The sequence below is a fragment of the Prinia subflava genome, chromosome 1 (assembly GCF_021018805.1).
Source record: "Prinia subflava isolate CZ2003 ecotype Zambia chromosome 1, Cam_Psub_1.2, whole genome shotgun sequence".
In the NCBI taxonomy this organism is placed as follows: Eukaryota; Metazoa; Chordata; class Aves; order Passeriformes; family Cisticolidae; genus Prinia; species Prinia subflava.
Genome location: NC_086247.1, coordinates 83,182,217 through 83,197,647, shown reverse-complemented (window position 1 = coordinate 83,197,647; position 15,431 = coordinate 83,182,217). Strand labels below are relative to the sequence as shown.

Below are 15,431 nucleotides of genomic sequence, written 5' to 3'. Positions count from 1 at the left end.
ATAATTACACCCCAGAAATCACTGCTCTCTGAGACTACTTCTGAAGTTATAAACCTGATGTGTAAACACTACTTTTATATTTGAATACATACTTTTAGCAGGAATTCCTGAAGCTCCTGATGTGTTTTTGTTACACATGTTACTGAAAAATCGGACCAGGTTACCTAGAATGAAGGGAAAAAGAATGAGGAAAGTTTCTTTTCCAATTTCATAGCTATTAGCTTGTAAGAACAATTCCATAAATTCAGCAATCTCAGAGTTAACACAATTAAGTAAACACCAGGCAAAACAAGGATAAGGCTGTACTTTTTCAAAGACATACTAATTTTGAGTGTGTATTTTAGGACCATCTTCATGTTATTTGTGGCTAAAGGGAGCATGGACAAATTCAGGGAAATACAATGAAGTGCCTGAAGAGTACTGACTCAGAAAAAAGCCAGGCAGAAGGCTCTGTAATTTGTTGCATCAATCAGAAATAATTAGCAACAAAAAACAAGTACCAGAGAAAAGGACTGAAATATTGGATTGAGCTCTCACTGTCATTACCAGGAGTCAAAATGAAACAAAAAAATCTGTTTATATTACCTATAAAGTAATTTTATCTGCCTCAGACCAACTCTTACACAGTCATATAGAAGTTGTTTTAGACTACAAGTCATAAAAAGTACTGCAAGTTACTAAAGAATCAGATAACATTTTGGCATATGCCTAGATAAAATTCCAGTAGCTTATTGTTCTGACACGACATGCAAGTAAGTAAAACAGCACCTTCACATGCACGTTTTCAGTAAAAAATAAATAAGCTTGGTTAGATGAGTGCTGCCTGGCTTTAAGCCCACTTCTGGGCCAAAGATTCCGATTGGTTACATGGGGAGATTCAGGGTAATGGGAGTGGACATTACAATTATAAACTTTCATTTACTTTCCAGAGTTGATAAAGTAATGTCAACCACCAACTGCCTTCAACTTAGTCCCCAGAAATGCCAGCTACTCTTGGTGCCCTCAGCTGGGAAGCCATGACTGCAGTTGCTTTTACAACCTTAACAAGGCAGTGTCTGGGCAAGCACAAAATTATCTATCAAAAGTGAAGAGCCTGTATATACCTGTACAGATGAGGAAACACTTCCCTAAAAGAACTGAGGTGAAGTTTCAAGATTACTGAAGTACTTAGGAGAATATCTCCACATTTCCCCTTTAACAAAAAACCACTGTCAAATCTGTCTACATGCTGAATCTTTAGAATAGATTTTTGAGTTTAAATATTGATAATCCATATAGGCATTTTGTACAAACTTTTACCATCTTCTACTGTATTTTACTTTGTACTCACTTCACAGACTATTTGGAAAAACATTCTATGACATGGTTGAAGTACTTGGTCAGGTTAACCTTAAAGACTTTGAAGGCTACATTCCACAAATCACTGTTCTCAACAAAAGAAGAGTGCAGCCATTTAGAGAATACAATATCACAGAATACAATACCAAACTCTGGGATCAACACATCAACTTTCAGCTCAAAATGGCTTAAGTTTGCTTCTCCAAAGACCTTCTGTAACCCACGTCAAATGACCAGTTAGAATGTTTGATATAAACCATTCCTTTTTGGGTGAAAAAGGGGAATATTTAACTTTATCTTCAAATCTGGTATACTACCAGATCCACATCTATTGGCACAATGACTCATAGTGTTAGTCAGTCCTTGCTAAGAAAATTACTACTTTGATTCAATTAGAATAACACCACCAACAGCCTTAGCAAATATTATTTAATATATGCTGCCCTTAGCTACTACAATAGATGAAGACTATACTAGGTAGGCCTTCCAGTTCGTGGCCATTTTCCAGCTTGTTTGGTTTGCCTTAAGAAACAAAGTCCAAAACAAAGGAACCAACCTCCAGTTTTCTCAAAAAGCACAGGATCCACTTGTACATGGTGAACACTGAGAAACAAGACCCAAGATGGCCATATGACTCCAAGCAATCTACAGCTGCAGACACAACAACTATGCTCCTGTGCCACTTGAGCAAACGACTGACTAGTTTTACAATTCCTAGGAATTAGCAAAAGCCAAGTTTCCTGAAGTGGTCACACACCCAGCTATGGCTGGTATTTTACACCTTCCCACCTTACGCCCTCGCACTTTATGCCCACAGTTACATAAAATACCTGATTTGCACACAGGATTCCAAGGAATTACAGGACAATCCAAACAATCTCCAAATTGTCTCCTGTGCAGGTTTTTGAAACCAGCTGTATGGATCTGCAGTACATAGACAAAATCTTAACATTCTGGAGGTTATTTGCTTACTTTGAATGTGTACTCCAAATGTTTGTCAGCCCTTTTTCTTGATACGTCTTTCAGGGTTATCTTCTCAATGTGTACAGCTGAAAGAAAAACACCTTATTGTGCACTCCAAACCCGACAGTTTGCAAACCATTCCCTACTTTCCAAGGCTCTCTGAGCATGCCTGTAAGCTAAATCCTGATGCACACAGCACAGTCTTCCGCAGGAGATGTTTTATCGCAACAAACCGCCAGGGACAGGTAGAACCTTGCTCTCTTTAAGTATTTCTCTGGCCTAATGACAACCTCTTCAGTGCACATCTTGGGAATCTGTACATTACTCAAGAGCTTATTTAGACCAAGTGTCACATAATCACTACAACAATATAACATGAAAAGACAATAAAAGGAAGTCAAATTGTATCTTTACTCCAAGAAGTAACAAGTGCTGATAAAACCAGACAGTGCCTTCTACACCTATGTGTCAGAAACATAAAGTAGTAAATGAGGGCAAACTAAGGCCAAATAACCACATTTCTGAAGGGTACTTAAGTGAAAAAAAATAGTTAGGGAAGGCTTGAAGGAGACAGAAATGCGTGTCACCAAACAGAAAACACAGAGAAGAAGCAGAAAGCTACAAGAATTGTACTGTAAAGCATGTCATTGAACTGAGAAGGAAGAAAGGTGCTGTAAGTAGTTGCTACTTTAACATTCCTTCCCCACAGTGTACTGCATGCAGCAACAGGCGAGTTCTGGCTGGGACCTGGCAAACAGCAGCACCACATGGCTTCCAGGGCCTGAAGATTTTCTTGAGGACACACAGCATTGTTCAGGTAATATTCCATATAAAAACTCTTAAATAGCAAAGAAGGGCTTTTCACTTTTGCTGCTATGCTGGCCTAAGAGTTCAACAGAATTTTATTCCAGTGCAAGCCTGAACACATCTTTACTGTAAAAAAAAAAAATTAATTTAAAAGCAGCACAACCCACCTAACATCATCAATGCCTCCTTTCAATGCTTGATAAACTCTTCCTTTTTTTGGAGGGAGGTGGGTGGTGTTAACAGTTTATGTTTTCCTTTCAATTATTAACTGCATGTTTACATGGAATATTTTGGGAACTACTCCTAACAACAGTATTTTTTCCTAAAAAAATTTTAAACCTCTTGCAATTATATATTACAAAACTGATTAATGGATATTAGCTAATTACCATTTAATATACTGTAAATATTTTTAAAATTAATTTTGTTACAGCTACAATTCAAGTCTCATCCCCATCAAACATGCCATTTCTAAGAGAATTAAGTTTTGGCAATTTTCATAAAGGAACAACAAGACAGCAAATAAGCCGAGTGATAGTGCTACACCTTCCAAATTTCTTAGAGAAAAGAGAAAGAAAGTGCTGGTGTGTGAATATGCTGGTGTACACTGGTTGTAATCCTCTAGCTGGGAGTTAGGAAGATAGACAAGTACCTCATATTTACCAGCTAATGAAGATTTATTATTACAAAGAAATCTGAGATAAGCTAAGGATGTCAGACAATATCAGTATTTTATGAAAAGACAAATGTTTAGTGACCTTAATTTAAAACTGTCTGGTATAGATTAAAGTGCTGTTAGAAGAAGGACCATGGCACAACAAAAGTTTTGTTGCAGTAAAATTTCTTAATGGCTAACATTCAAATAGATACTGGAATTCATATTCATAAGTTAATTAAGAAGTTGATTCCCATGACTGGAACTGAGAATCGTGGTTTAAATTGTATTCCACTACAGGCATATATTTAGCATACACAATTAGGAAACTAAGACCATTAACATTCACAGAAAAGCTTTTTTTTTCCCTAATGAGACTGTACTTATTTTAAACTATTGAGTGTTCTCAATGCTAAAAATTTGTCCTCAGGTGTAAAAAAATTATTACAAAAGCGAGTACCTTCAACTTCCTTAACTTCTTTCTGCTGCACGCTTCATCATAAGACACGATACAATAGGTAATTACACTGCTGTTGCTGCACAGCTTTGGTCCTACAGACCAAATACAGACTTCAATAGACTCCTTTATAATTCTGTCTCCACAATGACATTTTAAATATACTAAATGGCTGGACTGGAAAAAAATTTTGAATACACAAGCCAGTGAGGCATGTTACATCTCTACATCTATGCACATGCATCCAGAATGATTAAGTAAAGCATGTATACATGACACTGCTTCCATTCTAAGTCAAGATTTTAAAAATTCACATTAATCACAGCTGAGAATAAAACCTAAGTTTTACTATCAGTGGTATTTCTAAACCAGTAAGGAGATTTCTGTAGCAGGGAGTCTCTACCACATAACTGTGTAGCAAGTATTACAAAGTCATTTTGATCCCTCACTGTGGCTTCTCACTATAATACAAAGGCGGAAATTTATTTAAGTTCTTTGCTAGATTAAATTATTCAACTTTTTTGTGTTTCTGTTACTTAATTTGAGAGTGTTACTAAAGAGATTCTCCCTTTTAGGTTTTTAATTCATGAATACAAACACTTTGAACTCCATAAAAGGATTTGAAACCCGTTTGTTGTCTATAATCTGCTATAATCTTTCTTTGTGTTTGTTTTTTTCCAAGGAATCAAAAACTCTCAAAATGCCTGCCTTCAAAGTGCAGTTAAATCTCCACACTAGAGACAAAAGGACATTTATGAGGACAACATGAACAGCAATTGTTTTTCCCTATTGTTGGCTCCTTGCTATCTCCAGATTATCTGTTGACTAATTTTGAGTAGACAAGTGATTTGCTAATCCTCTTGAAGAATAAAGGGTGAGAATAAATCTGTTCTCAATAATGCTCATTTCTTCAAAGAGAAGAAATTCTGCTGGCAATTGCATATCAGACTTTTGCTTATGCTCAGCCTTGTTCTTATTCTCCAACAGACCCAAAACACTGACTCCTATGAAGCCTTTCACTTCTCCAAACTGCCATTTCTATAAAACCTGCTTATATGTGGTGGTTTTCCTTTGGGTTTGTTTTTAATTTCATCAAATACAACTGAATGAAGCAGTAAAATCTATCGACTGCTTCCCAATATTTTTGTGTTTAGCTTTGCTTAAAAAAACTATATACTGATAATACAATTGCATTAAGTGTTCTTGTTTTCTCCCAAATCCTACCCCTTTTTCCAGTGGGAAGCCCGTCTGCAGCTAATTTTCATGCATGCACTCACTAGCAGTTAGCAGCTAACGCAAATGATAACTTGTTATAACAAAGAAAAGACCAAGTAGGTGGCAGAGAAGCTATTTTACTCACCAATCACTGCAGCTACCTGTTCAGATGAACAGCAAGAGAGATACAAGACAGCTAAAACTCCAAGTAGAGTTCAATGTTCAAGGAAACCCTCAAAACCCTCCTCAGAAGGAAGCTCACACAACATACCTTCTCGCTGAGGTCTATGGGAAGCCATCGGGAGTCCATCATGAGGTGCTGTGCTTCGCTCTAGCAAACTGGTCTCATTGCTTGACATGCAGTCACCATGGGAAAAGTCATTCTAAATTGAGAAAGAGATAAAAAGAAATGTCTTAGTAGAAGGTCTGTTATCAAAGCTTGCTTTAAACAGCAGGTATTACAAAAAAACCCACAAACCCTTTATCTGGTATTCCACAGGACAAAGACCTAAAGCTCTTGACAGTGGCAAAAAGGTGGTCATTAGTCATTTCAGTTCTTTATTTATGTGTTTCTCACATGTCACCTATAACCTCCAATGTTTCAATGGTTTTATTTTAAAAACAGAATAGAGTAGGGAACAAGGTATCTCAAGCTGGACAATTCAAGACCATTAGCTCAGAATTTCAGTGATAATTTACAATTAGTATGAACTTTTTCAACTACTTACATGTCATCTACTCACTACATTCTACATATATTCTACTCAATTATATTCATGCCCTGCACCTTCAGCCTGCCACCTGTTCTGCATGGGGAATCACGAGTACCTGCTTGGACAGTCTATGAGGACATGTGGTCCATGCATCTCTTACCAACTAAACATTCAGAACACAAGCAGTTGCCATCAACACCCTCACTTTCATAGAGAAAAGGACAGACTGAAAGCTCATCTCCCCCCACATTTACATGCAGACTTCAAAATGATATACCAAGACATATTACTGTTTTAACACAGTGCACAAGAAGGACCACAAGAAATCATAGGAGACAGATAACATGGACAGATAAGAGAAGAAAGAACAATCTAGGTTAACAATGATAAATAAGAAAAAAGTATTAGAAGAGCATGGACTACAAGTGGTTTTTCTAAGATAACAAGAGCCTACACAATTTTTTCCAAATAAAGATGAAACATTTATATATCCATTAACACATTCTCCAGGTCTTGCTAAAACAAAAAAAATAACCAAACAAACTGACCAACCAAGCTAAAACTCAGAAATATTTTAAAATATCCAGTGACATTAAATGCAGCTGCTTAAATCCATGTTCAAGAAAACAACACATTGCCTTAGAAAGGTACATCCACAAAGAACTAGGAAATACAGAAAGTTACTAGCAAGTTTTTGGATTAATCTGTTTTATGTAATGCACCTTTGTTTATCTGTAACAAGTCACATAACAAATGAGCTGATTAAATACCAAGTTTGGGAAAAGGGAATGCACCAGAAACATTTAGGAACTGGTCTGCATGAAAACTAGATTTTTTCATTCAAGGTGAAGAAAGCTGAAAGACCTTCATAAAAGATGAGTAGAGAAAACAATATTAATCTCCAGAGAGCACTCTTTATTTTTAAATGCAGGAAGCATAATATATGTGCCAGAATAGATGTGGTTTGTTGGGCTTTTTTAAGGACTTGTGCAATGTGATGAGACAAATCATCACCAAGATTAGCTGCTGTATTTGTTGAAGAGGACCCCAAGACTGTCACAACAGAAAGACCAGAATGAGGAAGCACAGAGGCAGGAAAAGACATCTGAATCCCCTTCCAGTTCCTCAACAAACTTCTTCAGATGTGACGGGTGTATCAGCTAAAGCTGGCTTCATCTTACTAATCCAGTTTTACTTCATCTACAGCACAGGTACAAACTGTGGCAACCCCTAACAGTATATCCAACACATGCACACCTAGGAAGTGTCCAGGCACCAAGCCTGCCCTGGGCATGCTGGTAACCTGACTGGGATCAGTGATACTGACAGCAGCACAGTTAGCAAGCGCCTTTAGACTGCACTGCAGGACATTTCAGCTGTTTCAGCAAACCCGAGTAAGCTTTGTGCTCTGAGCTGGGCATCCGTAATTTCAGGTTTCAAAGCCATCAGATTTAAAATATAAAGCCTGCTTTGCTTCTTCAAGATAAAACTCACACCAGTCCCCAGTCACTCAGTAAACAATCTCAGCAAACATTTAATAAATTACGAGCGCAATGTCAGATATGGAGTAAAAAAGGGAAACAGCTGTATGTCAACGAGACTGCAATTTTTAACAGCTTTAGCACGTTTTCAAGTTTAGTTTTTTTTAAAAAAACTCAAAGAAGCCAACACACAAGCATGCTCTGGAGAGAATAATTTCCAGAACTCTTCGAAAAACCCACTGATACTGTTTCAGCAGACATTTCGTAACAGCTGTGGATAGAAAAAGAGGATGTATTTTGGTTTGGCTAACTCCTGATCTAAAAACAATCAAATTTGAAGTAAGACCTTCTTTTGCATTCAAAGTCAGGATATTTGTTCTGATTAATGGAAAACAAATTACAGTCTATTCTAAAAAACAATTGCTAGCTAAAAAGTCAAATAAACTGTGAGCAGTTTTTAGGAGATCTATAGAAATAGGATTTACTTCAAAAAAAGTATTCTGTTCAGCTTATGTCTAAGTATTAAATACTGCTGCTACACCTCCTAATGCTGGAAAATTGCTTCTTACCTAGCACATACATCATCTTTGTAACAGCATTCAAATACTTTTGCAGTGAATTATTCTAGGATGGTTATTTTTCTATCCATGGCAGCAGTCTGTAACAGGCAAACCACAACTGCATTTGAAGATCCCCTCTAAACTGCAAAATATTAAATGCAAAATATTTAATTACTTAAATAATTATATTGATGATTCTTAAATAATTATAACTATAATAAATTCATAATTTATTTACTTGAAGAATTCTTCACCTCCAAAGTTCACCAGTAATACGCACTGTGTGTATTCTGTGACTGCTGGCTTTCACAATAGCTAGTGCAAGGCAGGAAGCAGACAATAGGAAATCCAGAGCAGTCACGGCTTTACCTTACAGCCTGCAAAGCTCCAGACCCTGTCTTAAGTTGTGTTACAACTCTTCACTTTTGGTTTTACCTCCTGTGACAGTTCTACATCAAACCCACAAGTCACTGAAATACAGGTGTCACTGTCGGAGCAGACAACTCCAGGGCACAAGTGACTGCAAAGTCTAGGCAGTCTGAAGGGCCAAGGAGTATTAAGAGTGGCATTGTGTGTTGCTTCCTAGTGCCAGTCACACCAGGAACACAAGTCCTTTAAAGCCTGGTACACCGCTGAGCAAGGTCATGCTGTACAGAACTAGCTGTGCTCGTCCTTTCCTGTTAATGAATACAACAGATCCCACGTTCACACAACACACACGAGCGTAAGGTTAACTCTCACCTAAGCTTCTGCCACTGTGAGACTTCACTGCAGCTCACAGTGCTGCTGCTAATGATTAAAATACAGTGAAGCAGGAAATGTGGGTAGCCCCAAACCAGCTGCCAGGTAAGATCTTCATGATGGGCATGGAGGATTTCTCCTTGAAAGTGAAACGAGCTAAGAGAGCACCCTAAAAATTATCTGCTCTTACAACTGAGACCAGAGTTTTGTATGAAACAGATCTGTCCTCATACGGTTGAATGCAAGTACTATGTTAAAAAAACCCTTATCACTTGAGACGTTTCTCGGGACTGCATCATACAACCATAGAATGTTTTGGGGTGGAAGTGACCTTAAAGATCACCTAGTTCCAACGCCTCTGCCATAGACAGGGACACCTTCCACTAGACACAGTTGCTCAGAGCCCCTTCCAACCTGGCCTTGAACACCTCCTGGGATGATGCATCCACAATTTCTCCAGGCAACCTCTTCCAGTGCCTCACCTCCCTCACAGTAAAGAATTTTTTCCTAATATCTAGGATGTGGTTGGATTTCTAGTCTGCGAGCACACATTGCCAGGTCACATTGAGCTTCTCATCAAACCACACTCTCAAGTTCTTCTCCTAGGAGATGCTCTCAATCCATTCTCTACCAAGCCTGTATTTGTGCTTGGGACTGTCCCAAGCAACCAGCAGAACCTTGTACTTGGCCTAGTTGAACTTCATGAGGTTCACAGAGATTCCTCTCTCAAGCCTGTCAAGGTCTCTGTGTGACAATTGCACCACACAGCCTGCTGTCACTGCAAACTTGCCAAGGGTGCCCTTGATCCCACTGTCCGTGTCACTGACAGAGAGGCTGAACAGCACCGGTGCAGTACCAACCCCAAGGAACTCCAGTGGTCACAGGTCTCTGCCTGGACCAGGGAGCCCTTGAAATCAACTTGAGCCAGTTCCTTATTCACTGAGTGCTCCATCTCACAAACCCGTGTCTCTCCAGTTTAGGGACAAGGCCATCATGTGGGACAGTGTCAAATGCTTTGCACAAGTCCAAGATGACATCACTTGCTCCTCCCTTATCTATCAACTCTACTACGCTGATGTAGAAGGCCACCAAATTTGTCGGGTATGATCTGCTCTTAGCAAAGCCATATTTGCCACCAAATGCCTCCTTATTTTTTCATGTGCCTTAGCACGGTTTCCAGGAGGATAAGTTTCATGATCTTGCCAGGCAGAGGTGACCAACTTGTAGCTCCCTGGGTCTTCCTTATTTCCCTTTGTTAAAATGGGGCTTATGTTTCCCCTGTTCCAGTCAGTGGGAACTACACTAGACTGCCATGACTTCTGAAATGTAATGGATAGAGGTGGAGACACTTCAATTGTCAACTCCCCTAGAACCCATGGATGCATCTCATCAGGTCCCATTGTCTTGACCACCTTCACATTCCTTAGATGGTCTTAAACATGTTCTTCTGCAGCTGGTGGTTCCTTATTCTCCCAGATCCTGCCTCTGCTGCTGTGACTTCAATGGGGTGGGGCTGGAGCACTTGGTGAAGACCCAGGCAAAAAAAGTTATTGAGTATCTCAGCCTTCTCCATATCCCAGGCGACCAAATATGCCATTTACTTTTGAAGAGGGCTCACAATTTCTTGAGTCTTCCTTTTACCACCAATGTACCTACAGAAGATTTTGTTGTTGCCATTGGCTACAACATCTATCCTGGCTAAATTTAGTTCTTTCATGGCTCTAGCTTTCCTAAGCCAGCCGCTCAAACAGCTTGTCTTTATTTCTCCCAGGATATCTGTTACTGCTTTCCACCCTTCGTAGGCTTCCTTTTCATGTTTGTGTTTGTCCAGAAGCAACTTACTTATCCACACAGGCCTCTTAGTATTTTTGCCTGACTTCCTCCTCATTGGGATGCATCACTGATGAGCTCAGAGGAGGTGATCCTGTAATATCAGTGAGTTTTCTGGGGCCTCTCTTCCCTCTGCAGCTTATTCCATGCTACTCTACCAATCAGCCTCCTGAAGTGGAGTCCAGGAGTGTTTCTGTCCAGGGGTGCTTGTCTGTAACACAAGTACCAAATATCTAAAGTGGTGAGCCACCCTGCTGAGCAGGATGTTGCTCTGTCTAGTGGCATGTGAGCTGAGCAGATCTCAGCCAACCTACACATGACAGATGTCCAAACTCTGCCTCCTATCAGTGTAGATGACTGATCTAACAATGTCATGCTGGCACTGCTTTGGCAATACATAGTGAAATCTGTTATTGGATAGCCTACTAATCATCATGAGCAAGCAATTGATGCATATAAGTCTTCTGATGCTTGCATTGCATTTTTGTAAAAGAACTATTCATTCATCAGCTGTGATGAGCACTAACAAGGGAAACATGCTTGCAGCAGCTGGACAGCTTGATTAGTTCTACATGCCCAAATATGAAATATTATTCTTCTGCAAGACTACAGTAAATGTGCTGTGAGGGACAGCACTACTTAGCCTTGCAGGCTGTGCAGATGTAAACTGGCACAGTTTGTTCATTCATCTAACAAGTAGGAACGGACAAACAAAGCCAAATGAAAGAAGGCATTTTGGAAAAAAGTCAAGGTCTAACTCATGATTGTGAGTTATCAACTACAGCATCTACACCTTCAAGAAAATTGAGTGATGCCAGAATAATCATTAAACAGATGTGGTGCCAATTACAAGACCAAAGCCATGATTTGCCTACAACACACCTTGCAAGCTCCTACCCTCATTGCTTCACAGCTGTGATACACAAATGTATTGCTACACACCTGTGGTGGCATAAAGGTTCAACATCATCTCTCCAGAGGCAACCGGGTGAAACTGCCTGCACTTGTATGCTGCTGAACCCTCGGCTGAGGACAGCAGCAGCACAGATGAAGCCTTACTCAACACTCTGAGCAACTGGATGTGCACGCCACCACTGCCAGGCATGGCTTGGATACAGGGATAGAACGTTCGTGCCATCTTAAAATGGAAATCCAGCATACACATTTAACACTCACAAATGCAAACATATAGAGTAGCAATGCTTCAAAACCTGTTTAATGCTGACCACTGTTGATACAACAGATTGCTCCCTAATCAAAAAAAAATCCAGTACTGTCTTAGCCAAGCTGCCAGGCAAATGCAAGATCAAGACTGCAGACAAATGCCCAGCTGACACTGCTGTGAAGCCACGCTCCAATCTGCAAACTCTGAACTATGCAAAGACACCATCCAATTGTTCTCGGAAGCAAAGAAGCTGTTCTGTTCTACAAGACTAGAGCAGAATCAGCCTCAAGATCTAGGACCATAAAGACGCAAAAAATTATCTCTTTTTTGGCCAAACCAACCAAGAACTTAAATATTCTGTGTTAACTTATCTTTTAACATGCAGAATCAACCTCAAGAACAGTAATGCTTAATCCACATTAAACCACAGCTGGAGAAATGGGCTGACAGGAATCTCAGGAAGTTCACCATGGGAAATTGCAAAATCCTACACCTGGGCAGGAATAACTACAGGCACCACACACTCTGGGACCTAACAGACTACAGAGAAGCTTTGCAGAAGAAGATCTGTACATATAAAAATGTGTATATGTGTGCGTGTGTGTGTGTGTGTGTGTGTGTGTACACATCTGAAGGGAGGGTGCAAAGAGGATGGAGCCAGGCTCTTTTTAGCAGTAACCAGTGCCAGAAGCAACAGGCAGAAACTGAAACACAGAAGATTCCCTCTGGACATCTGGAAACACTTTTTCATTGTCAGGGTGACCGAGCACAGGTTGCCCAGAGAGGCTGTGAAGTCTATATCCTTGAAGACACACAAAAGTCATCGTCCCAGGGAATGAGCTGTAGGTGGCCCTCCTTAAGCAAGATGACCTCCAGAGGTCACAGCCATATTCAGTCCTTTCATGGTTCTGCGACCAGACAAAAAATCCCATAATATGTGCAATGGAAGCCTGACTGACTGAACATACAGTTCCAATGGATAATGTTCAACTGCCCTGTTAACACCTATCTAGTAAGCTGGACTGCATAGAGAGTATGCACAGGTGCCTAGAAGTACTCTAAAGCATATGTTCAGTGAAACTATGTTAAGAGCTTGCCTGTAAGAGTCAACAACAAAATGCTGTGATGGAGACAGAAACCTGACAAAACATCAGCTGATTCAGGGAGGAAGATGACCCCACGTGACAGCTTCACCAATCACGTATTCACTAACTTACAGCACTACCAAATCATAACAATTTTGAGACAAAGGGCATACAAACCCTCTTACACCACATGAATAAATTCAGCCTGTGGCAATTACCTTTGAAGTACTAGACATGGCAGCTACACCTGTGATTTACAGTGCCGGGGGAATAATGCACCTTGTGTTTGCTACAAACACAATGTGTTCCAAGTCTCACCTCCACCTGAGCTTTTAACAGGACCTAAACCACAGTCTCACTCCAACCTAGTTAGTCCATAACAAAGCAGAGAACTTGAACCTAGAGCCAGCCATGCGCCAGTTCAGTTGTTATTGCATCCCCAGGTGGTTGCTCACCCAAAAGCTCTGCACAACTTCAGTACTCTTGCTATTGTCAGCCGAGTGAATCAAAGTAAAATTACTTGAATGCAGCAGTTCAGGCTAATACAAAAAATTATTCTCATAACAGTCTAGAGTGAGAGGAAGATTTAAAAAACATCTGCCCCTGAAGAGTAGTTCACTGAAGTACAGTCAGTACTCAGAAGGGACAATGCCTTCATTACTACATTTAATTACCATCAGAGGGCAATATGTCATTTTGTCCAATCCCTGAACTCCAGCATAGTTTGAAAACATTATTCTATGTACAGCATCTCCAAATAGCAGAAAATCTCTGTCTTGTGGTTATCTTGCTCCCAAGACACTAAATTTTCTCTGGCTGTTCAAAGTATTTTTAGTTTCTTCTCTCAAAAAGACAAGATTAAGAAGTTTAGGAAAGGAAAGAAACTCACAAAGGAATGCAGCTTCTAGCCAGATCTCTGCCAGTTTTGATCTCCAAAATTATAAATCTTTGGACTTGGAGGATACTACAGAAATTTACGAACTCTTGAAAGAAAAGTAGGTATTTTGTTTTAATTACAGTAATGAAGAATCAGCTCTAATGTCTTCTAGGACAACTATGGCTGGAGACTGATAATGGCAAGCAAACAAGGTGACAGATTTAAGCAGGCAGAATCCCACAGACTTCAGAGGTTTCACAGACACAACCATCTTACTGCTGCTGTCTGCACCCTTTTCTGCAGCTCTTCAGAAAAAGCTCAGAGTCCTCTGCACTCCAAGCCCAGTGAGTTCTTATGATAAGTCAGCATTGGGCAACCCTGAAAACTGAGCTACAGCCCAATTAGAGCAATCTAAGCACACGCATAAGCAGGTCAGGGGTATATTTTCAACATTTACTATGCTGGAGAACAGACTGTCAGGGACAACAGCAAGAGGCTGATTAACTCCGGAATAATGGGACTGGGAAAGGCTACAAACTTGTACTAACACCTCATATTTAGAATTAAACAGCTAAACCAGCTCAAAGCAGTGAAAGCTTTTACTCTTCGACTTCCTGGAGCATTGGCATGCACATTTACATAGAACTCATTCACTTTAGGCATTGTCTTTTATCTAGCTATGACTTCCTTTCCAGACTTCTAGTAATGTTTCTCGAAATTCTCCTGTTAGGAGACAGAGAAATTCCTGTTCAGAGACAAGGCTGTTGGGTTCTCTGAGGCAGCTGGAATACTTTTTCTCTCGCTATGCAAAATTTGTAAAACATTTGTATTTCCCTGGAGTGCACCACCATTTAAAAGATCTTTGCCAACAGTAAAATGACATTTTTTATCTTTATGTCTCTTATTTAAACCAGACTCTGAAGACACTTCTCCTGATACTCAACCCTATGACACTAAAAACAGTGCACTGCAGATAGAGCTCTTAGATTCTAAAATTAAATTCTACCACCTTATTCTGCTGCAAGTAACTGAAGATCAATTATAAAAGCACACTTCTAATTTGCACACAAAATAGCCTATAAGTAGAAATGTACTAAGAAAAATACTCTGTAAATAGAAACTTTTCCTTTATTTGTAAGTAGAGACGTTTTTCTGTGAAGAATCCTCCAGCCAGCTAATTAAAATACTATTCAACAAACCATTATCTCCAGGAGATTTCTTGTTTCAACAGACTCTTGGTTCTAATTCCTGTCAAGTATGCCTGATAAAATGTTCCAGTGCCTAATGCGAGCCACATTTATTACATTCATCAATATTCAGAGCTCCTTCAGTATTTCAGCATTTTGATCCCAGACATCTGATGGGACGGAAAAAGATGAACAATAAAGTCAAACTGCTTTGATAGTGATACACTTATTAAACAAAAATAATCAACGCATGACTTAAGCTATGTGTTTTCTTATGTAAACCAATATACATGTAATCAACAGGATCTTTGCACAATTACACTTCTTTTATTCAGCAGCGAATGCTGCTGATTTATT

General features: G+C 39.6%; 1 protein-coding gene across 4 annotated transcripts in view; it reads right to left on the bottom strand.

Moving 5' to 3' along the window:
• ZCCHC2 (zinc finger CCHC-type containing 2) overlaps positions 1-15,431 on the bottom strand; it is a 43,995-nt gene that overhangs the window by 23,494 nt on the left and 5,070 nt on the right. For all 4 annotated transcript variants that reach the window (XM_063400759.1, XM_063400770.1, XM_063400778.1 and 1 more), the window contains exons 2-4: positions 5,707-5,818; positions 2,311-2,387; positions 93-164 (exon numbers count right to left, since the gene is read on the bottom strand). In XM_063400759.1, the coding sequence (XP_063256829.1) occupies positions 93-164; positions 2,311-2,387; positions 5,707-5,818 (261 nt within the window). The remainder of the gene's footprint in view (positions 1-92; positions 165-2,310; positions 2,388-5,706; positions 5,819-15,431) is intronic.